Source organism: Poecilia reticulata, linkage group LG11 (assembly GCF_000633615.1).
Source record: "Poecilia reticulata strain Guanapo linkage group LG11, Guppy_female_1.0+MT, whole genome shotgun sequence".
Taxonomy (NCBI): Eukaryota; Metazoa; Chordata; class Actinopteri; order Cyprinodontiformes; family Poeciliidae; genus Poecilia; species Poecilia reticulata.
In genome coordinates, this window is record NC_024341.1 from 14,205,747 (window position 1) to 14,227,609 (window position 21,863).

The 21,863-nt window shown below is 37.3% G+C and overlaps 5 protein-coding genes across 8 annotated transcripts; 2 read left to right on the plus strand and 3 right to left on the minus strand.

The window, feature by feature from the left end:
- Position 1: 1 nt before the first annotated feature.
- ptdss1b (phosphatidylserine synthase 1b) lies at positions 2-7,803 on the minus strand. The gene is given in 13 exon segments (XM_017307606.1): positions 2-954; positions 1,045-1,114; positions 1,475-1,534; positions 1,988-2,087; positions 3,332-3,397; positions 3,630-3,742; positions 3,887-4,028; positions 4,947-5,098; positions 5,677-5,835; positions 6,051-6,243; positions 6,245-6,296; positions 7,322-7,413; positions 7,491-7,803. Coding segments are annotated over 13 exon segments (1,470 nt in total). The 5' UTR covers positions 7,664-7,803; the 3' UTR covers positions 2-856.
- A 186-nt stretch (positions 7,804-7,989) lies between these two features.
- Positions 7,990-11,876, plus strand: mterf3 (mitochondrial transcription termination factor 3). 3 transcript variants are annotated; one of them, XM_017307608.1, is made up of 8 exons: positions 7,990-8,124; positions 9,150-9,505; positions 9,611-9,766; positions 9,873-10,062; positions 10,705-10,852; positions 10,978-11,049; positions 11,158-11,319; positions 11,420-11,876. In XM_017307608.1, exons 2-8 carry the CDS (start codon positions 9,151-9,153, stop codon positions 11,612-11,614), a joined length of 1,278 nt encoding a protein of 425 aa, XP_017163097.1. In that variant the 5' UTR covers positions 7,990-8,124; position 9,150; the 3' UTR covers positions 11,615-11,876. The 3 variants fall into 3 exon arrangements, with proteins under 3 accessions (XP_017163097.1, XP_017163096.1, XP_008420230.1); XM_017307607.1 differs by lacking the exon at positions 7,990-8,124 and adding an exon at positions 8,139-8,270 and having other exon boundaries at positions 9,614-9,766; XM_008422008.2 differs by lacking the exon at positions 7,990-8,124 and adding an exon at positions 8,141-8,270.
- A 924-nt stretch (positions 11,877-12,800) lies between these two features.
- uqcrb (ubiquinol-cytochrome c reductase binding protein) lies at positions 12,801-15,141 on the plus strand. Its single transcript, XM_008422010.2, has 4 exons — positions 12,801-12,851; positions 13,668-13,736; positions 14,586-14,752; positions 14,930-15,141. Exons 1-4 carry the CDS (start codon positions 12,833-12,835, stop codon positions 15,005-15,007), a joined length of 333 nt encoding a protein of 110 aa, XP_008420232.1. The 5' UTR covers positions 12,801-12,832; the 3' UTR covers positions 15,008-15,141.
- Positions 15,142-15,150: 9 nt separating this feature from the next.
- Positions 15,151-18,723, minus strand: lrrc14b (leucine rich repeat containing 14B). The gene is made up of 3 exons (XM_008422011.2): positions 18,253-18,723; positions 17,561-18,189; positions 15,151-16,408 (listed from the first exon to the last, which is right to left on the minus strand). The coding sequence occupies exons 1-3, from the start codon at positions 18,526-18,528 to the stop codon at positions 15,718-15,720; spliced, it is 1,596 nt and encodes a 531-aa protein (XP_008420233.1). The 5' UTR covers positions 18,529-18,723; the 3' UTR covers positions 15,151-15,717.
- Positions 18,724-19,667: 944 nt separating this feature from the next.
- Positions 19,668-21,855, minus strand: gatad1 (GATA zinc finger domain containing 1). Of its 2 annotated transcripts, XM_008422013.1 has the most exons (6): positions 21,697-21,855; positions 21,387-21,618; positions 20,575-20,697; positions 20,426-20,485; positions 20,144-20,327; positions 19,668-20,073 (listed from the first exon to the last, which is right to left on the minus strand). In XM_008422013.1, the coding sequence occupies exons 2-6, from the start codon at positions 21,567-21,569 to the stop codon at positions 19,883-19,885; spliced, it is 741 nt and encodes a 246-aa protein (XP_008420235.1). In that variant the 5' UTR covers positions 21,570-21,618; positions 21,697-21,855; the 3' UTR covers positions 19,668-19,882. The 2 variants fall into 2 exon arrangements, with proteins under 2 accessions (XP_008420235.1, XP_008420234.1); XM_008422012.1 differs by having other exon boundaries at positions 21,387-21,855.
- Positions 21,856-21,863: the final 8 nt, after the last annotated feature.

Consider the following 21,863-nt stretch of genomic DNA (forward strand, 5'->3'; position numbering starts at 1 on the left):
ATTCACATTTTCATGATTCTCAAAAACAGAAATTTATTCCACGTGATCATTAAACTGTAGAAAAAGCAGGATATAAACATTCACATCACCTCATGGTGCATCATGTTTACAAAGCATCTGTCAATACAATTTTTACTACATAAAGTGTTATTTCACTGTAAGAAGACATAAGTGTTTAAGGGGCTCAAGTATGTCAGTGCTTTGGACATTTTGTGCAGTAAATGCATTTTACAACATGAAAAACTAACAATGTGAACAACTCAAGTCCTACCTTTTGTTATAAACAACATACATTTTTCCATTCAAGCCATTACCTTCTGCTGCTCTTCTAGATGTCAAAGATACCACATTTTGACAAATTGTACAACGTCAGTCACAATAAAACACACTGAGCTTATTGGCTTTAGTAAAAGTAGCTTAGTCTGACCTGTAGTGAGTAAACAAAAACTTAAAAGTGCAGCTTCCATTGAAAAAAAATTGCTTAAAAACCTGGTCAACTGTCTCAAATACAAGGGCAAAATTCAGTTTGGCAAAGAAAAAAAAATATTTTGTTAGAATCTACTTGACTAATTTTAATATCTTACAAAATGTTAATTTAAGACGCATGCTGCTGTGAAACAGCGTGCTGATGGTAGAACAGTCCAGTGGAGCCTGTTTTTTTTGTTCATATTTTAACATTCAAAACTATAATCCACAAACATTTTGTTTCTGGCTCTCAAACATTAGAATTTTTAACTGGCATGTTTACCAGTTTTTTGGTTTTCAGCGACTTATAAAACCAGTGATACAAGAGTAAATATCAATTCAATTTGGCATCCAAAAAAAAAAAAAAAATCCATATTTTAATGCTCGTTGTTCATTGTTCCTTTTCCTCTTCGCTGCTCACAACTCTGTTACTAGCAAGACCCTTCCTCTGTCTTATTAGCTCTGAAAGTCCCAATGAATCGATCTGGTCTGCAGAGAAAAAAACCCCCAACAACACAGCAATAATAAATATTTTGCAGACAAACTCTGTGGGAAAAAAAGCAGCGTGATGGGACTGACCTGAGCTTCCATCAAGGCTCGAGGAACACGAGTTAGAAACATCTCTGTCCTCATCTTTTAAAAATGTGCTCTGGTAACAAAAACAAATCCAGTGACATGGTGGCTTTTTTAATTTAAATGACTAAAAACTTAACAGTAATAATAATGCATTTTATTTGTCAGCGTCTTTCAAAACACCCAAGGACAACATTAAACACACAAATTAAACTGCTAAAAAAATGTCTATAAAAACACAAAAACTTTAACCAATATCTTTACATATTGAAAAACAAAACAACAATCTCACAGATCATTAAGACATCTAAAAATAATCAAGCAATAACAAGCTAAAAATCTTAATAATATAACATAACATAATCATCATATTAAAGCTGCTGCAGTGTGAGTTTAGAGTTACAAGCAGGCAAAGTCGTAAAAAGCAACATCTTACCTGTTGCTTATTTTGTTCAAACCAAACCATGCCATACAGACACAGGAGTGTGATGAGTGCCTGAAGAAAATAAGAATAAAAAGGCAAGGTGGAATAAATTTGATTAAAGTACGAGGTGGGGTGCACTTAATGTTTAGCGCTTAATTTGTAAATAAATAAATATAGGCATCCATTTTGTATTCTTGCTCAAAATTATGCACTACACTGCGTTGATCCGTCATGTAAAATCCCCTTAAAACATATTGAAATGCTTGGTTGTAGTGTGACAAAATGTGAAAAAAACTTAAAGGGGGAATATTTCTGCAAAAACATCAAAAGCAACAACAAAGAAAAGTCTCATCTTCAGACATCAGTGGTTTCTTCTGGGACAGATTTCTAACCTTCTACAAATTAACTACATCCCATTTGACCTAATCTCAATCTGATCTTCTCAAAGTAAAGAGATTTCTAATGACTGGATCTACTGATCTACTGAACATAAATATACAAACGTAGATAAATTTCCATTCTTACCATGCAAAGAAACCAGAGAGCCACATACCAAATTTCAGTCTGGGAAAACAAATCAATACCAAACTTCACACAAACGAGAGCTTCCAGGAATGCAATGGCCCTGCATAAAAAAAAACAAACAAAAAACATACAATCAGACAAATAGCGTTCTTGAATATAAACATTATACTGTATGAAACAATTACTCCCTCTTTTGGCAACACATTCCAACTGCAACAGCGCTTCACCCTGGTCGTAAAAGTCCACAGACCAGTTTGTTGTGTTCCTCTCCCACCCCCTCTGGCTCTGAGCTGGAATGCACTGCTAAGCATTTCCTGCTGACGGTGAGACCTTGTCCTGTTGCTATAGCAACTGGCTCAGACTGAGGGCATGAGCTTCTTTGTGTTTAAGGTGAGGTCAATAACGGCATAATGTCATGAATTTTAATTGAGCAGAGAACAGCCTGTGTTGCGTCTAAATTCTCAAAGCTGTTCTACATCTGCAAAATAATTTAAAAAAAAGAAACCAAAAGAAGACTTGTGAGATCTGTTTGAACAGTAAAATATGCCAGCTACATTTCTGAAAATGTTTTTTTATTAAGTGACTGTTTGTTTGTTTGTTTTTTTAGTGTACGACTATAACCAAACGAAAGCTTGATATAAGCACATTCCCCTATTAATAGATCGAAGGTAAAAAATAAAAAAAAAAAAACATTCTGCACATAAGTCTTAAATTTTTATTTATTTATTTTTATTCCTTTATTTAACCAGGTAAACCCCATTGAGATCCAGATCTAATTTTCAAGGGGGACCTGGGCAAAATAACTATCATCATCATCACTTCATTGTGGCAAATTAAGCAAAAATTACCAGTAGTAACAAGTAGTAATTTTCTCACAGTTATTCCCCGACTTGTGAAGATCACACAAGTGATTTACTTTAATAGGATGGTCCCTTGTTTTTCCCATTTTGAGGAGTGGATAAGAGGCCTTTGTGTCATGACAGGAAATCGGGAATTCTCCAATAGCTCATTTTGAAATGTTTTGATCATCTATAAAAAGACTGAATTAAAAACATGTTTCAGTTGCCATTATTTTATATTCATTTTAAATAATGGTGCTGAGAATTTTGTTTAGATCAACAACAAAAAATATCCCTCAACATAAAATTAAATCTTGTGTTTTGTGTAAGATTGTGCAACAACAACAAAAGTTAATCTTATACTTAGTCTTATACTCAAGGGCGGAGTTGATCCCAATAGGCGAGGAACGGTCAGCATCAGAAAATAATTTAATTGGAGAGAAAAAATTATTTGCTATGATCACAAGGGAAATTAACAAAAAGCCGACATGAAAAGAAAACTTACCCAAACACCCAGCACTGCGTACCAACCCGCATACACTGAGTGTCTGTCAGGTATGCGTAATACTGCCTATAAAATGATGAGGAGGACATTTGTAAATAACAAAAGCATGACTTATATTAATATAAACAGTCGTAATAAATACAAAACAAGAAGAAAAAAAAAAACATACATTCATAAGCTATTTCTGCAGTGTAGGTTTATTCCACACCAAAACAAACTTTACACATTTTTGATTAACCACAAAAATAGGTTATTTTTAATCATTAATCACTCCTCTTCACACAAAGATTAAACATACCGCACTGTGGGCGCAGTGATAACTGCAATTAGCACGATGCGACACCAGCTGAAAGGGTGAGAGACCGGGAAGACGAAGATGTGCTTCAGGAAAAACGCGTTCAACTCTGTCAGCTGCAAACAGAAATAAAAGAAAGGATTATTGTTAATAGAGTTCTCAGGAATGCATTTAGGTGAAGAAAGGTACTGTTAGCTCAAATATAAACAACTTTCACACCATTACAGGTGCTTTTGGCAGAAAACAGAAGGGAGACAAACCTGCCATAAGATCATAAAGAGGTAGATTCCTGCCAGTCTCTGGAAGGAGGAATTTGGATCAAACCAGCGCACAAAGGTCCAGCTGGCCGGTGTAAACTGAAGCACGGCTCGCTTTAACTTCCCCGTGGTCGAGTGGATTTTTCTGAACAAAAACAAGACAGTAGTAATAATAACTCGCATCTTGAAGGTGTTTAAACAAGTCCCATTAGTTTAAAATATCCCCAAATGTACTTTTAGGAAGACTACGGATAATAGCAGATGTTTTTAGTCAGAAATATAGATGATATTTAAATATATTGCTAAACTCATGGTCAACAGTTACATTAAGATTCTTTAAGCCAATGGCGTCCAAACTTCTTGCTATGCAGGTCAACATAAAAGTGCTTGCAGGACATAAAATATGATAACATTTAATAAGAGTGCAAAAATAATTTTGTTATTTCGTTTGTACCCCCTCAAAGATGTACTAAAAATGATAAAACCAAGTAGATCTGTGTATAAAATGTATCTGAAAATCATTGTAAACGGCTTTGTACTTGTATGGTTCTTGAAAAGACACTGATTTCAACACCTCATTAAAAGAAAGGCATACCATTTTGTCATTTTGGGGGGTCAAAGGTTGGCTGTTTTTTTTTTTTTTGGACATTTTTGTGGCTTAACAATCAGCATTAATAACAAGATGGGGATATGTGTCCCTCATACATTGAAAACACTTCCAGGTTAATGAATGCATGTCCCAAAGTCTACTTTTGAGAAAAAGTGTCGGCGTATTCATGGCCCTTCTTACTACAGTGTGTAGTATGAAAGAGAGAGGAAGGTTATGAAATACTTTGTGTAGTAGGAACTGAAGTTTTTTAATTTTTCTGTCAATTTTAGCTGAAACTACCAGTAACAGCGAGCCAACTTTATACCATTCTTTAATTGCAGCATAAGGTCACCCACAATCATGGCAAGGGCTGCAACTGGCCCCCAGGCCACACTTTGGACATAAATGGTTTAAGCTACTCAGTCTCTACTCTTACTGCACTGTATAATATGAAAAAATAAAATGAATACTGACTTGATGCTGGCCCAGCGATAGCTCCTCATTTCCAGGGAATGACAGGCTGTCATCCCCAGCCAGATTCCTCCTCCGTTACACAACAAGATGTCCAGAATCAACTGGTCCCACCAGCACTCTGCAAAGTTTGGCAGAAGGTGCATGAAGAAGAGCTGTGAAAAGTGACAAAGAGCAGAGTGAGTATACAAAAGCTTCAAGAAATTGTTAAAAAAATTTCTACCCATCTATCTTAATGGTTTGAAAGTTTAAAACAACTGTGAATATGGTTGCAGAATCATGCTGAAGCCATGCACAGTGATGAAAATGGAAAGTAAACATGTGGAGTTAAACTCCACATGCTCTAGCTTAGTGAAATCTCACAGGAAAAGACAAAGGGCTGTCCTAACGGCAAAAAGCAGGCTGCAAAAATATAGCAGCATCATGGTTGCTAAGTGTGACCTTGAAGAAAGCAAACATTTATTATCTTAAAACACTGCTCACTAAAAAAAACAATCAAATTAAAGTTGGATTTGTTTCTCAAATTTCCAGTGTTCAATCACACTTCTACCATAAAGTATTTACTTACTTATTTTTTTACGTGTTTATCAGGGGTCAGTGATTTTTTTTAAAGTGATGTTCTGATCAGAAACAACTTATCGTCACGTGCACTTAACATCTGTGCAGATACAAAGCACATTCATGGCCATTTAACTCAAGATTAAGCCAGTCGTTGCCATCTCATGTAGGTCACCTCAGTGAGTTCCCAGGTGATGCTGATTGTCCAGCAGAGGAAGTAGCTGCGTATCAGCAGAGCCTTCATGGCCCATCCTGCGAAGTGGGCGAATGCAAAGATGTCCACTTGGCTCATGATGCGATTCCATGTTATGTCAGAACAGTTTGTAGCATATACCTAAAGAAGAACAAACAGAACGTAGCAAACGGGTACTGACCAAATCCCTCTCCTACATCCGTCAGTGAGAAATATTTCATTTAATTATCCTGATATATTTATCTGATTTATCCTTTCAAAATTTTTGTCAGAATCTTTTACACGTATTCTTTTTAAAATCTTTGCTCCGGTTGTTCATCTGTAAAGGAAAAGTTTGTGTTGTAAGCTGAACTGACCATTGTGTCAACTTCCCGTTTGGCAAAGCGCAGATTTGGATCCAGCCAATACATCAGAGTCTTCACTTGTTTCCAATTGAGGAAGAGGAGAAAGACAAGAAACAGGAAGTAGAGCACACTGAGACCTGTCAAAGACAAGAGAATCTGGTGAGAATCAAGAATTAAAAATGATTTGTATCTGAAGAAAATATTCCGACTCACCAAACACCATTCTCCATATTGCAGGGTGAGGTCTTATAAAGGGTCCTAGAAACAAAGCACACTTCAGTGTGCTTTGTCATTTCAATCAGTGATTAAAATGACATTCAATCAGTCATTTCAATAAGCGTGCTTTTTATGAGACCGATATCATAGGTGCTGTAAATAATAGCGGTTTAACAAAAAACTGCACTAATTAGGCCCTAAACTGTGAAAATTATAGTCTTTTTGGCCATAAATGTAAAAAAGAATCCTCTATTTGATCAAACAGTAGTAAATTAAACACTAAAATCTGTTATTTTTTTTAAATAGTATTGTGTTTCCCCCCGATTACTGACATTTCTGATATTTTGTCTGTAGTAGACAGGCAAACAAACAAAAAATATTTCCATTATATTCTACACTTATATAAAGAAAGTCTCAATAAGATATAATTGTCTAAACTGTAAATCAAAAGAAATAAGTATTACATGACAGATTATAAAGAAGTTATTGACAAAAAACCCCCAAAAACATTACTGTGTAAAAGTCTTGAGTCATTAGTAACCATAGTAGCGATGTACAGAAACATCAGATAACAAGTCAGGAGTTTAAATATAAAGCTTGAAAATCCAGTGTGGCTCTTAGCAGGTGTAATAATGTGGAAGGTCTTGAGTCTTCGTTCAAGAACAGTGTTTGTAAGCTGACACCGTTTTTTAAATGCATACTAAATTATTGTTTTATTTAACAGTAATTAATTATTATTAATAATTCATTATTAGAATTAAGTTTCATTCACAGTTACTAAAGATAAATCTGACATGGCAATGACAGATCGATTTTCAAAAACTAATTAATCTGAAAAAGTGCCACAAAATCTCAGACTGATGCATCACTACTGTTGTCCCGGGTCTTTCTCAGTTTTAGACTCACACAAGACACTGAGTTTCTGATGAAACCACTTTAATAGGTTTTAAGAAAGTCTAGTCCTTGGAGGCAAAAGAACAGGAAATTCTGGATGGTTTAAGCGTCAACGTTTGCACCAAATAGTTGACCCCTTGCACCACTATTGTCATGGCTGTGATGTAGCTTACCATTTGGAAAAGCCAGTACGCTGACGACCATGAAGAAACAAACAACCACCAACACACCAACACGGATGTTGTTGTCTTGATTTTTATCGTCCCTGTCAAAATCAGGTTTCGACCATTAACAAAAAAGGTTGGCAAACAACTTTTAACAGCAAAAATAAATGTCGGTTACCTGGTGAAGACAAAGTACATCAGACTGAGCAAGGTAACTGTCAGAAGGCTGATGGTGTGTGGTTTGTAGAAGAAGTGGATGCAGATATCATCCACTTGTTGCTCATTTATCATTCGGAAATGTAGCTTAGATTTTTCATTCTTGAAAGAAGGGCGAGCTCCTGTGGTTACCATATTGCTGTCCTTAACCTTCTCAGTTATTTATATCGACGAAATTTTAAGAATTAAAACCGAAAGTTGAAGAAATTAATTTAGCAACGAAACTCCTCAACACTCGGTCAGGAACCATGTGGGCGGACTAAACCACTTCCGTAAAATAGAGGGGTGTGCAGACGGTGACGTGAATATTGTTATGCCAACTACTAATTAGAACAAAACATATTAGGAGTTAGGGTTTGTTTTTTTTGCCTTAATTGACTTGTAAAGTCTTACGTGACAGATATCTAACCATATTTTATTTTATTTTTTTAAATAAAACTTTATCGATCAGTCATCAGAAAACAGGGTTGTGGAACATTCCGGAATGTGACGTTTGAGTGTAGCTCCTCCGCTAAGGTCCACGTGAAAACACTTCATATTTCTCAACATTTCTACATCTATTTAAGTGTAAGAGAAGATGGTTTGAATAGACAAACGTGAGTATTCTGAATGCCCAGTTGTTGTAGATCTCGGCTAGAGCTCGGTTTTGAGTGTTGCTGTTGACCTAGCATGTTAGCATCGATTAATCAAGCCAACTCCTTAGAGGACATCAACAGATCCCTGAAATGTTCATCCTCTCCATGTAGGTAGCTGATAAGTTAGCATAAAGTAGTTGAGTCCGTCTGTAAATCAGTGGTATTTTAATATTTAAACATTAGTAAACCTATAATTGCATGCAGTGAAGTTGGTCGACAACTAAGACGTATGTAACAGAGCAGGCTACAAATTATTTGGAGGCCATAGGCAAAACATGATTTGGGGCCCCACGTACAAAACAACCATGCACAGTTAATGATAAGGACAAATTAACATAACAGTCATGTTTTTGGACTGTGAGAGGTAGCTGAAAAACCCTGAGAAATCTCTTCACATAAGTGGGAATGTTATGAAAACCTACTGGAGAAAATAAATCCAGGCTGGGATTCACACCCAGCACTTAATGACTGCAAGGCAACAGTGCTAACTTCAGCATTGTGTATCCCTCAAATTGTTCAGTTCATATTTATTACAGTTATGGCTGCAATTAATTATTTTTTTATTTTGATTTCCAACTCATCAGACATTCAGTCAATCAAATAATGCGTATAAATTATTTTATGGGAAAGGATTTATGTGGGTATTTATTCTGCCTCCAGATCTGGATTTGTAATAGTAAGGAAACTTTTGTCCTGCGATGACAAAATTACTGATGGGGAGTATTTATATTTTTAATGTAAGTCAGTTCTGAAATGTTGTGGGTTCCATCTGTGTAATCAGGATTTTGAATGTAATTTTTTTTAAAATTCCAGGTGGCAGGTATAGGAAGGCTTACACACTGAATATAAAGATATTTTTTTCCTTAGCTTTATAAATATATTGGTATATATATAATATAAATATATTCTATATATATACAGAATGTTTTTTTATAATTCTGAGCTCCAAGCTTTCTTTTCCCACACTGTATTTTAATGTCTTTCAGAATGAGCATGTTTTCTGCCTGTGCCAAGTTGTGTCTGCGTTGCAGAGGTCTTCTTTCGCCGAAGAACAGCACTCATCTGCACTGTGTTCACGTTCAACATGGTGTGACTGTGGGCAAACCAAGCAGAATCAGTAACAGGTTTTTGTCCAGAGGAAATCACACAGCAGCTCAGTCGAGACTGAACTGGAAACGGCAAACATCCTGCTGTTATGATTATACGGCGAAATATCTGACAACTGAGGCGAAGGAAAGCAAACATACAGATGACGTGCACAGAACAGACGTCCCTGAATACAAGCCTGCTCTGGTGCCAACAGTAGCTGCATTACCACTGCCCCAAAGTCAGATTTCTGTTGGTATGTATATAATATACTAAGCATAATTTGTAGTTGACTTCGACACAAAATATTTATCCTGGGAGAACTGAATTGCCTCTGACTCCTTTTGTTTTCTTCATGAAGAAGACTTGGATGCTGATGACAGACTTTCAGCGTTGGAGGAAATCAGTGACGAGGAAGCTGTTGGCATTTCTATTCCTCCTTCCATTCCTCCAGCCTCAGTCTCTCTCCAAGACTATGTTGACCAGTCGGAGACACTTACAAAGCTGGTGCAGCTTGGTAAACTCACCATAAAGATTTTTTAACCCCTCCCCCCGTCTTTAATACAGAGGTAGAAGCAGGTAAATAGCATTTTATTAACTCTTTCAATCTCCTCTCATTGCAGGGGTCAGCTTGTGGAAGCTGGAGCGAAGGCCCAACGTTGGCTCCATGTTGCTCAGACTTGACTTCAACAGAGATGTAGCGCCTTGCCTATTGTTTCTGAAAGAGATTGGAGTGGAGGATTCGCGCTTGGGCTACATCATCTCGCACAACCCATTCATCCTCTCCGAGAACTTGGAAAACTTGCAGGCCAGGTAACATGAAAATATAGAGTGCGATGCAAAATGATTCACATTCCTTCGTCTTTTTTTACCTTTTTTCACGATGCAGTCACAAACCTCAATGTATTTTGTAGGGATTTTATGTGCATAGTTGTGAGGTTGAAGGAGAATATTGTTTTCAATTTTCTTAAATTTTAAATATGAAAAGTTGCAGAGTTAACATGGGGTTTTAGCTGCTTTCCAGCTGTTCAATACTTGTTCCATTTTTTTCAGATGAAATTGATGCTCTATGAGATCTTCAAGAATTAGCATGTTATTTTGTAACTCAACCCCAATTGAAAAAAATAACTCACAGGTAGTCAGTATTTTCCAGTTTGGTTACTTCTGGTTGCAGTGGATTTTCTTTAGGGTTATCAGAGAAATGTGGGCTCTGATAAAGACACATCACACTTTTTTGATTCTATTCCGCAAAAGATCTGAAAGCCATCTGTGTTTTTTGTTTTGTTTTTTTCACGTTGCTCTGTCACATAAAGTCCCAATCAAATGCATTAATGTTGGCTGCTGTAACGGCGCATAACATGGAGAATGGAGAAATGAATATAAATATTAGACACAATGTTGACATTTCCTCCTCCAGATTGTCTGTGTTGATCATGTTTTCTCTTTTGTATCAAGAGTGAACTACCTGACGTCGAGGAAGTTCAGTTCAGAAACGGTTGCGTCTATGGTCTCCAGAGCACCGTATCTTCTTAACTTCAGCGTGAAGAGGCTGGACAACAGGCTGGGCTTTTTTCAGCAGCAACTCAAACTCAGTGCTTCCAACGTAGGTTGTTGGGAAATCACAAGAGATCACATGAAAATATTTTTGAAATAAGGAGGGATTTTTTTTTTTTTTTTTTTTTTTACTGGTGAGCGGTAAATACTAATAACTTCTACATATGTCTGCAGACGCGGAACGTTGTTGCTCGTCTCCCTAGATTGCTGTGTGGCAGCTTGGAGCCTGTTAAAGAAAACTTAAAGGTATCGAGTCAAAGCTTGATATTGGAAATATCATAGCTTGAGTTTATTTAGATGATGAACAAAATCCTCTTTCTTTTTTTTTCTTTTTTTGGTAAATGTTTTCTGCAGGTGTGCGAAATAGAGTGTGGCTTTAAGCAAAATGAGATCCAGCACATTGTTATTGCCGTCCCTAAGGTTTTGACAGCCAGTAAAAGGAAACTAACCCAGATATTTGACTTTGTTCACAACACCATGAAAGTTCCCCATCATCTGATCACAAAGTTTCCACAGGTAGGTGACCATGACCATTTGTTCTGTCTGTCTGTTACTAAATTTTGCTTAATTTTTGTCCAAATCTATAATTTTATAACTGTTTTTTATTGTCTTTCAGGTTCTCAACTCAAAGTTCTTGCGTCTCAGAGAGCGCCACTTGTTTCTGGAGTATCTTGGGAAAGCTCAGTATGACCCAGACCTGCCCAGCTACATCTCACTGGACCGCTTGGTGTCCCTGCCGGATGAGAACTTTTGCACGGAGCTTGCAATGGCCACATTGGAAGATTTTTATTTGTTCCAAAAGACTCTTTGATTCTTCATGATGCAAAGATTGAAGTGATACAAAACCCACACTGGATACATGGAGTGGATTCACATCCATAAGATGTTTGTAAACATGTTTACCAAAAAATTATGCATGGCAACTTGTGTGCGCAAACTATTCTTTGCAAAGAGCATAACTGATATATGTTTAGTTTAATTGACATCTTTTTCTGTGGTTTGACTGTATACATTTATGTACATAAAACAGAATTTGTCCTAAAATATTAAAATGTAACATTGATATAGTTTAACTAGTTCTGTTTCTTTCTTGTTTAATTCAGTTTTATACATCATGACGTCCTGGTTTACATGCATAAAACCATATTTTAACTGTAAAACTTGTAATTTCTCAAAAACAGTAAAAGTAAACAATATTAATGCTGCCTGGCCGCTGAGTTCAGCATGGCATCAACGTTGCTAATTGTTCTAAATGAGAAGGATTCTTTTCTCCTTCCGAATACGAGTGGTGCCATGAAAACCTGCTTTTTTGGATACCTTAAAATCTAGTACTTTTATATAACAATACATCCCAATTATAGATTTATTAATCTATAATTGGAAGATTTTTAGTTGTTCCAAAAGACTTTTGTGGAACAGAAGAGTCTTGGTTTAAAAAAAATGTTTTTCTAAAAGCTGGTCAATTCTGCTACTAAAAGGCTCTGTAAGCTGTCTACACTGTATTTCTGGTGGAAATTTTTCTTTCTTTCATTGCTTTTGGAAGACTGAGTTGGGAAATTGCAACCTAATTAAATGTGGGGTTGCAACAATTAACATTTAAACTATGTGATTATTAAAAAAAATAAATACTTTAGTTTGCCATATTAAACTAATGTACATTTCAGATAAAATGTACATTTTATGTTTTATACATTTGAGGAATAAAACGTAAAATTGCACTTGTTAACATGACTCGCTGATCAGATCAGCTAGAAGGAACTAATATTGAGAGATCCACTTTGTTTAAAAATATAACTGAAATAACCTTTACTGTCCTTGAGAAGGAAATCAAAAAAGGAATAAAGAACTTTGCTGTAAATATTTTTTTTGTTAGAATGGATTTTTAAAATTACCAGTCAAAAAATATTTCCTTTAAAATTCTTTAAATATATGAATTTTTTCTTGGCTTTATATACATATATATATATATCGTCCTCTGAGCCGCTTTTTACCCACAATACACCGCGGTCACTCACTCTTAGTGGTAAACATGGCGGCCAGGGCACCAGGTAAGCGAACATCGCTTCTGATTTTTAAGACGTTTCCATACCTTTAAATATCTTGTCATGTTCATATTGAATGAATCGCAATACATTGTCAAACACGGCGTTGTGAAACTGTATATCATCTGCTTCAAAATGACTTTATTGTGCCTCTAATATGTGTGTGTCCTTAATGTCCCCTTGCTAACTGATGCTAACAGATTGGCTAGCGCTAGCTTAGCATTCACCGTTATGGATAATTATTTGAAAAATGTATACACATTTTTAGAACATTTTTGTACATGTTACTTAAGAAATTAGTGCAATGGACGCTTGATTAACTTTATGTCTTGCGCATAACCTTTTATTATTTAAATACTTACAGCCGGCTAACATACATTGTGCTGTGTCCTATTTCATTACATGGCTAATGTCAGGTAATGAGGAAACTCTTGGCATTGCTTTGCTGTATATTTTTATTATTCGATTCTCTAGCTTCTCTGTATTGTACTAACAAGAGACTTTCAGTAAAGACTTGACAAAGCAAGTCATTTTTAACAATAATAATAAACATGTAAATCAAGACATTCATTATCTAACATGCTGTGTAGTGTACTCAAAACATTTTACTAATTTTTAGGGACGTTAACAACTGTTTTAGCTAACATAGCATTATTTTACATGGCTTTTGAGATGAAGCCATGTCTAGATGTGTGTGTTGCAGCTGCATGCTTACTTTTAGATTTGCTTTTCCCCTTACTGTTTGTCTGTGATGTATTGAGGAGTTTGTAGGCTTTTTTTCTCTCTCTCATTTTCTCTTTGTGCTCTTCCTTCATGTTACAGCGACGACGGGCAGGTTCATGCTTGGCGTCCGCAAGTGGTATTACAATATGTGTGGCTTCAACAAGCTTGGTAAGTCTATTAAAGTTTGTTATAAAGTAAATTTTCAAAACACCAAGAGAAGGTTGAAGTTTATGATGACACCCTTGTACAGCTTAAGCAAGAATAAACTGGGACTCTTATCTTATTTTGCTACAAGGGGGCAGGGAGAGGAAAATAAAAGTATAACAGTATGGTGATCTTCTTTTTGAAGTTTGCACAATGAAGCTGTAAACTTATCAATGAGCTTAAGCCGTCTCTTGAGTTGCATGCTTGATGTCCTTCAGTTGTGCAGCAACTGATTTGTTGCTGTTTATTGGAAGATGTGCGGAGTGCCTTAATTTTTAACAAAACCTAAGTTTACCAATAAGTTGGTGTTTAGAGTTTATCATTTTATAGCACGGCTTCAGAAACTGAGCACGGAATATCAGCAAGGCTTTCAGTTTGAGGGACAGATGGATTTGAATCCATTTTATTTATAATGAAAAGATACTCTGTGTAAAAGGTGATAACAGAGTGAATAAATGTAGATTCTCTTGTACAGTATTATTGCTTTCTGATTCAAGAGTTGCTGGTTCTGATTTTGGTTCTAAGACTGAAATCTCTGAGCACCATAATGCATTTCCTTTTTCTGATTTTGAGATGAGAAATGGGGGATTAATCAAAACAGTCAAAGTCAACAAACTTCACTTTTGTTGAAGTTTGGAAACAAATACCAACCCCCTGCTCTTATAGAAACACACACACACACAAATGGCAACAAGATGTGAATAAACATCAGCTGTTTCAAAACCTAACATATACAACTATGTGCATTATTGAATTTTCAAGATCTGAACGTGTTTTTTTTATTTTTATTTATTTGTTTTTTTGTTGTTGCAGGTTTAATGCGTGATGACACAATATATGAGGACTCGGATGTGAAGGAGGCCCTGAGGAGGCTCCCAGAGAACGTTTATAACGACAGGATATTCAGGGTGAAGAGAGCCCTGGATCTTTCCATGAAGCAACAGATTCTCCCAAAAGACCAGTGGACAAAATACGAGGAGGTAAGTTCACAAGGGAACAAGACTCTTCATGTGTCCTGTCTTGCACTTATGAAGGAGCTACTGAAGTACTGAATCATTGTCATAAAATAAACTTTTCACGTTGACATTATTTTGTCAGCTGCTACGAGATTTGTTTGGGGTTTCATTCATTCTCATAACCCATTATGTTTTTCTCAGGATGTCTACTACCTGTCACCATACCTGGAGGAGGTGATCCGTGAGAGGAAAGAAAGGGAGGAATGGATGAAGAAATAACACTTTCCTATTAGGCTGTTTAAATCTTATATGGTTGGTGTATAATTGTACCCTGGTGTACTATGTAAAGTTTTAAAATGAAATGTAACTTGTATGGATAAAAAAAAGCCCAATAAAGAAAATTCCATTGTAAAGGACTGAAGTATCTGATTTGTTCTTTTATTTTTTATAGTTTATTGACATGACACTGTAAAACATTTCTGCACTCAGTAATACATTGCAGTTCTTCCATCTCAAATACAGTAATTTCCATGCTTTTTCAGTGTTAGACCAACACAAAGTTGTGAAATTGTGAAGTGGATAAAAAGTGCTTTTCAAATGTTTTACAAGATATCTGAAGTTTCCTTCAGATAAATCTTTTAGAACACCTCATCAGATGATCATAAAATCCCAGTACAATTTAATGAAACCTGCAGTTTTAACATGATATGCAGTAATTAAAGAGTATGAATACTTCCTGCGGTACTTTAGTCATCAGATGCTACCATCACTAAATTTATCTCCACTTTTATTTTCTTAAACAAGAGCCTAACTTAGACAAAATTGAGACAAGGTTAGTATTAATTTTTTAAATAAATATGCCTAAATTTAAAATTGCCTTAAAAACAAGGATTCATGTATATTCATAAAAAATTCACTTAATTTTAAAGATGTGCTTCATTTAGATTTGTTCAAAGCCTCTGATAAAATCCTTCATGCCCATTTGCTGCTCACCAGGCGTTCTCGTTTTCTCTCTGGGCCTGTGATCTCCTGGTGTCCACATCTGTTATCGTACCTATAAAATTTCCAATCACACTGTTGAAAGATTTTAGCATTGACAACCCAAGTTCATTGCTGGTTTCATTAATGTCTGGATCGTAGGCGCCCGTGAGGGGGGTGCACACCTCCACATCTCCTCTGCCGGCTCGCTCCAGGATGCCCAAAAGCTGACCCCTGGTCTGCTGGAACAAATCTCTGTTGTAGTCCAACAAGACCGCTTCTTCAAGAGGATAAGCGACATCCTCAGAGTAGCAGTCTCGGGGTGCAGGCACCTCTATGTACCTCAGTTTAGGAAACCCTGTTGTCAGCGTGGAGAACAACCTCCTCAGCGTGACGGAGCTGAGAGGATTTCCCAGAAGCTTTAGCTCCTGTAGCCCCTGGCAGGGAGACAGCGCGTTGGTGAAGGTGGTTAGGTGGTCGTCCTCGATGTCGCACTCCTCGAGGACGAGGGTCGTCAACGTTGCAGAGCAGCGACCCAGGAGTTTGTGGAATGCGGTGGAAAAAGAGCTGAAGATGTCATGTCCGCTCAGGTCGAGGTGGACCAGGGATTCACTGTGCAGGGAGTTGGCCAGGTAGGTCATGTCCACGCGGTTCAGGCAGCAGTTAGCCAGCTCCAGACACTTCAGTGGTGTATTAAGAGGGCTGGGGAAAGTAAAGACATAATTCAAGAATTTGAAAATGGAGTCCTAGCCTAACTGACATAGTTTTATATAGTTATATAGTTTTTTTTATATAGTTTTATATAGATATTAGAGTTACTAAGTAGATTTGTGGATAAACAAATCTAATTCATATCATCATGGTAAAATATTATATAAGCATGACTTTTTGAGTTTGGAAAACATGTTCATTTATTTTGTATTTAAGGTTCTTCACGGTTTGTCTCCACCACTGCTAACAGACTGTCCAAAGCAGTTAGTAGAGAGGGGAGAGTGTAAAATACCAGTTAGGCAAAGTTATATCACTTAATTCCAGTGTATTTACTGTTGAGGATACTTCTAAAGGCAAATATCAACTACTTTGTTTTGGCCTTTTACATAAATCCTAATATTAAAATAAAATAGATAATCCAGTAAGGTAAGAAAATGTCAAGACATCGAAGCGGTGTTGATACTTTCGCATGGCTCTGTCCCTGACTGACCTGGAGCTGTCTGTCCTCACTGGCATCGTATCAGCAATTTTAACAACAAAATACCATCCATTGTTAAACAAGAACATTTAAAGCTGCCAAAGAATAGCAGAGCTATTACAAGAAGTGCACACCTTATTTAAATATATAAAGAAAAAACAAACCTCAGGTGACCTTGTAGTGGTGGAAGACATGGACTTAAAGTTTTATCACAGTTTTTTGTGGTACTACTTTGATAACATAATAATAAGACAATAAGAACTATTTATTTCTACTTTTTTTAGGTAACTATGGCTGTGGCTGCATCAAACAGTAATCGTAGCCCCACAAACACAAATACTGCTCTTGCAAAACATTCCTTTGTGTAATTTGCTTCTTTAGGAGACCAGCAGCATAAAGACGCACGATTTGTATCACTAAACTGCACAGAACTGCATTTAGTCATATTTTCAAATTAATTGATATTTATTGATACTCTGATCGAACAAACAGTGGAGAAAATTGTAAAACCAACAATTCTGAAACTACAGACAGTTTTGGGTATCTTTAAACATCAATTGGAATTTATCGTGATGATAAATCAAAATTCTTATGACAAGAAAAGTATCAATAAATTAAAAACGATACAATAAATGCCCACCAGTACAGATAGTTGATGTACTCACCACAGCAATCGGCGAAGATGTCCAGTTAGAGTCGAGAACCCAACATAAAGCTCAGTAAGGTTGCCAAGTTGTGCCAGCAGATGCCCAATGGTTGCTAGGAGATCGTCATCATCAGCACCCAGCCTCCTAACATCCAGCGCCCCCGCTGGTAGCGCTAGAGACTGCAGCTTGGGAAACTCCACCCTGGACAGCAACACCTCCAAGTGCGTGGCCTCCAGGGGAACATTGTGGACCACCTCCAGCTTCGTTATGGACTCAGGCTCTGCCAGACGAAGGACGTAGACGAGCTGCTTGAGAGCGAGGGAGTCGGCTCGAAAGCTAACAAAGCGAACCTTCAGGGGACAGTAGCGGAGAAGCAGGAAGGCCTGAGCCACCAGCTCGTAGCTTCGGCCTGTCACAAATCCATTCAGGAGGACGTCGATTGATGTTTCAAACGCAGATGGGCTCACGTCACTCGCCTGCATGGCCACCATGGTCTCATAGCACATTTGGGTCAGGAGCTGGGTCCGAGCCCATCGACCCATGGTGGACTTGCATGGACAGGCTTGGTGCTCAATGTCTTTGAGGGCAGTCAGGTCCACCACATGCAAACTCTTTGCATATGTTCTTGGAGGAGACAGCACATAGTCCTGTAAGGAAATATCATCACAAAGTTATAGAGGCATAAACATCCAAACCGATGTAAGGTTTACCTTTAGACCTGTCAGAACTGAGTGTAGGCAGGTCCGGCAGGTGCAGGAGGTGAGGTCCAGCTCGCAGTCAGAGGATCTCCCCAGGAGCCTCTGCATGTTGAGCTCTGGCAGAGGCCACGTCTGGACCAAAGCATGCAGCAGCTCGGCCTGCTCACGGAGGTAGCAGGCCTTGAAGAGAAGCGGATAGAGGTTGAAAGACACGCAGCTTAGGTTCCCTAAAGCCGCTGAACCCGTCTGAATGAAGCCCTCAGCCGCAAGGAAGCGCAGGGACTTCATGTTCACCAAAGTGCAGGAGGCGGAAAGTAGAAGAATAAAAGATTTTCCTGATTTTCCTGAGTTTTTGCTCTGGTATTCATCCAGGATGGGCTTGCTGTGGTTCAGCAGCAGCTATGTGTGGTTTATGGGGGTCTTGTGATAGGTAAAACGTTGGGGCTATTAATAGAAACAGCTGTCTCACGTCCTTCGTCAGGGTACACTGTCTGGCTCTCAAGAGAGATAAGTGGAAACAACATTCGAATGCTGCTGAGAAAATTTCCACTAATAACTAATTAAGCTTCATTGTTTAGTGAATAAATTTTTTTTAACATAATCAGTAGTCTCACTTCGACCCTAGTCAGAAACTTGAGTGAAACCTATATGATTCAAAACTTGAGTTTTTATTGTCAACTTTGTTTGCAGTTAATATTATGTTCATAATTCAGTGTATTAAATCTTCATTTTCTTTTAACTTGCTTTAAGTTCACACTCCTTTTGTTCAGTGGAGTGTGAAATTGTGACACCTTTATTTCTAACTCCATCTGTTAAATTTATCTCACCTTTCTGTTATGTTCTTCCCTTTTACCTTTTGATTCTTCTGCGCTTTTACTGTGAAAATAAGTGCACAATTTAAAATGTCACCAGAGGAAATGTACATGATGAAGCAAGAAAACATCTGACCTAAATTTAAGCCATAAACTATTTTAATGATTACATATTCATGACATGATGCAAAAGACTGTCTTGAAAAAAAAATGTCATGTTGGAAGAATTTAATGCAACGATATCAAAATATATTTGCGTTTTTTTTGCATTTATACAGCACTACCTACATCACTTTTTTGTGGTCTTATTAGAAAAACTTTTTTTTATGAAATGAATTCTCCAGGGATACCCAGGTCACATTATTTTTAACAGAAATTGTGCAGTATTTTATCTGCACTGTATTATTAATAGAGTAACTAATGTCTCTGGAATTAAAATATGAGAATCCAAGCGGCATTTTTGAGTAAATGTAGAGCATCCACTTGCTCCCTTTAGTAGAGAGGCAGAAGCTCTACTCTTCAGATAGCAGGCCTCATCCCATTTGTACAGATTATTTTGTTCTCATCTTACCAGTTTGTTTTCTGTTCTACAAGAATAAAAAGACTGACACTTTCAAGGTTTTTTTTTTTTAATCGTCAAATACAAAAGTATTAATCCAATGTTTCAGCTGTGTAAACAGGTTCCTTAAAATGTAGCTACAAATGGTTTGTCTCAAAATCTGATTGCAACTTGCCTTTGAACTGAAATAAGTTTGTTTTCTCTATAATACACATATATACATTCAAGTGCTTCAAAGAAACAGCACAAGTCCATATATGAGAAAGTCCTATTAACTGGCGATGCTGGCAGACTCTTTAGCAGCCAGCGTAGATGTAGGTCCTATGTGCGTCCAGATGAAGCCTTTTTCGGGACATAGAGGGATGGTGGGGAACGGAGAGCTGCGTGACTTGAAATATTCAGACGGGGCGTGGCACACAAACTCCAAATAGTCCATCTTCCTGGGCAGATCCTCCTCTGGTCCTAATACAAAGCACTGAGCTTAAAACCATGTCAAACTAATCACAGTAAAATGTGTTAACAGATCGCTTACCAATAATGTACGTCCCTGGATCAAAGTGGTCGCTTGGACTGGCCTGAGTGGGGATGAGCCATGTCAGAGCCGCACTCTTCTCACAGTACTGGTCCTGCACAAATCCTCTGATCTGAGCGTAGTACGGCTTTCCATCGTCTTCATCTATGACCCTGATCACATCACCTATCTGGTAGTACACACCCTGTGAACACAAACAGGAGGTCCTGGGTTTTTATATGATCACTTTTAAATATAAACACTGAAAAAAACAACAACAAAAAAACAATGACAACCCCATACTTTGTAGAATAAAGATTCAGATGTGATGATTGTTGACACAGATTCTGGTGCTTTAATTGGCTGTAAAGGAGAATAGTCAAGTGTCAAAGACTTTATAGAGCAGTACAAAGAAATATGGCAAATAAAATGAAATAAAATGAGCAGCGTACATTTTTGAGTTTGAAAATGTGTCTCCTTCCTTTGCCTTTTGTTGAGACCTTTTTCTCAGAGGCAGGAGCTTTGTACTTAGTGCTTCTCAGCCGTGCAGATCTCCTGTGAATTTCTTGCTTGGACTAGGAAAAAAAAAAAAAAAAACACACCAAAAGATTTTAAATATGTAATCTTCCTCTCAAAACAGTTGTACTAACCTGACATTGTTTTATTTATGAAACATTAAGGAATCATTCTTCCAATGGATGAAAAAACAACAACTCTGAAATAACTATAACAGTGCATCATAATGGAACCTGTTGTGATTTTTATTTTGGCTAAATGTATTTTATTTTTTGTTTCATATATGAATAGTACAAGCTGATACAACACCACCGTCATGTTGGGAGTGGCATTCTGTAACCATACATATTCACTTGCAAGCCACTATTGCCATAAAACTTCCCAAACCCTTAATATGAGAATAAATAAATTACGTAAATATGAGACTACAAGTTCTAGCCCATAATCATAAATAATACGTTTCACATTTACTTTAAATGAGTAACAAATCATATATTGTTCATTTCGCTCAATAATCTTTTTGCAGTGAAAATAAAACGGAAGCCAAAGCGATCTCTGCTCTTTATATGCTTAACTGCCGCCAGGGGGTGATATTGAGCGGTTTTGTTGATGCACCACACAAGTCTAATAATATCCATCTACCTTCAGCTCTCTGGTTTCAGAAAGACATGAGAAAATAAGCTACAAATACATCAATGTACCATAATTATTTAGGCCACGCTCAAAGAATCTCTTCGGTGCGACTGACCTGTTTTCCGCCGCCGTTGCTGGGCTGTGTGCTGGTGGAGACAGAAGGTCCAGAAGCTCCACCGCCGCTGTTGGTCTTTCCCGTGCAGTTATTGCACAGTATTTCACCCTGGTTTCCTTTCTTCCACATTGAGGAAGAGTTCGTCTTACAGACGGAGCAGCACGGTTTCAAACCCAGAGGCATTTTTACCGCTCACCAAACGACGTCAACTAACGCAGAAATGAACACAACACTGTCCAACAAAAAAAAAAAAATGAGATGGAGCTCCTCGATTTGCTGCCCGTCAACAGTTTACTATCAAAACCCTCACCTGTGTAGCTGCAAAAAATTACAGCGACATCTATTAATTCAAATAAAAAACATATAGCATCTTAAAATAACCAACGAACAAACCAATTCGGTCTGTTTATGTGTGTCGCTATTATCCTTAGCGGCGGTCCTGCTCTTTTTTTGCGCTTCTTCCTCTGACGTTAAACA

What these genes read in the sequence shown, in the direction of transcription:
- lrrc14b (XM_008422011.2), bottom strand. Translation starts at nt 18,528, where the DNA reads ATGAAGTCCCTGCGCTTCCTTGCGGCTGAGGGCTTCATTCAGACGGGT. An exon ending in CAGTTCTGACAGGTCTAAAG is followed by an intron (nt 18,190 to 18,252) that starts GTAAACCTTACA and finishes ATTTCCTTACAG; the next exon opens with GACTATGTGCTGTCTCCTCC. An exon ending in CATCTTCGCCGATTGCTGTG is followed by an intron (nt 16,409 to 17,560) that starts GTGAGTACATCA and finishes TACTTTCCCCAG; the next exon opens with CCCTCTTAATACACCACTGA.
- gatad1 (XM_008422013.1), bottom strand. Translation starts at nt 21,569, where the DNA reads ATGCCTCTGGGTTTGAAACCGTGCTGCTCCGTCTGTAAGACGAACTCT. An exon ending in CTGAATCTTTATTCTACAAA is followed by an intron (nt 20,328 to 20,425) that starts GTATGGGGTTGT and finishes TTGTGTTCACAG; the next exon opens with GGTGTGTACTACCAGATAGG. An exon ending in TCCAGGGACGTACATTATTG is followed by an intron (nt 20,074 to 20,143) that starts GTAAGCGATCTG and finishes GCTTTGTATTAG; the next exon opens with GACCAGAGGAGGATCTGCCC.
- mterf3 (XM_008422008.2), top strand. An exon ending in TTGGAAAACTTGCAGGCCAG is followed by an intron (nt 10,063 to 10,704) that starts GTAACATGAAAA and finishes TTTTGTATCAAG; the next exon opens with AGTGAACTACCTGACGTCGA. An exon ending in CTGTTAAAGAAAACTTAAAG is followed by an intron (nt 11,050 to 11,157) that starts GTATCGAGTCAA and finishes TGTTTTCTGCAG; the next exon opens with GTGTGCGAAATAGAGTGTGG.
- uqcrb (XM_008422010.2), top strand. An exon ending in GTGTGGCTTCAACAAGCTTG is followed by an intron (nt 13,737 to 14,585) that starts GTAAGTCTATTA and finishes TTGTTGTTGCAG; the next exon opens with GTTTAATGCGTGATGACACA. An exon ending in AGTGGACAAAATACGAGGAG is followed by an intron (nt 14,753 to 14,929) that starts GTAAGTTCACAA and finishes TGTTTTTCTCAG; the next exon opens with GATGTCTACTACCTGTCACC.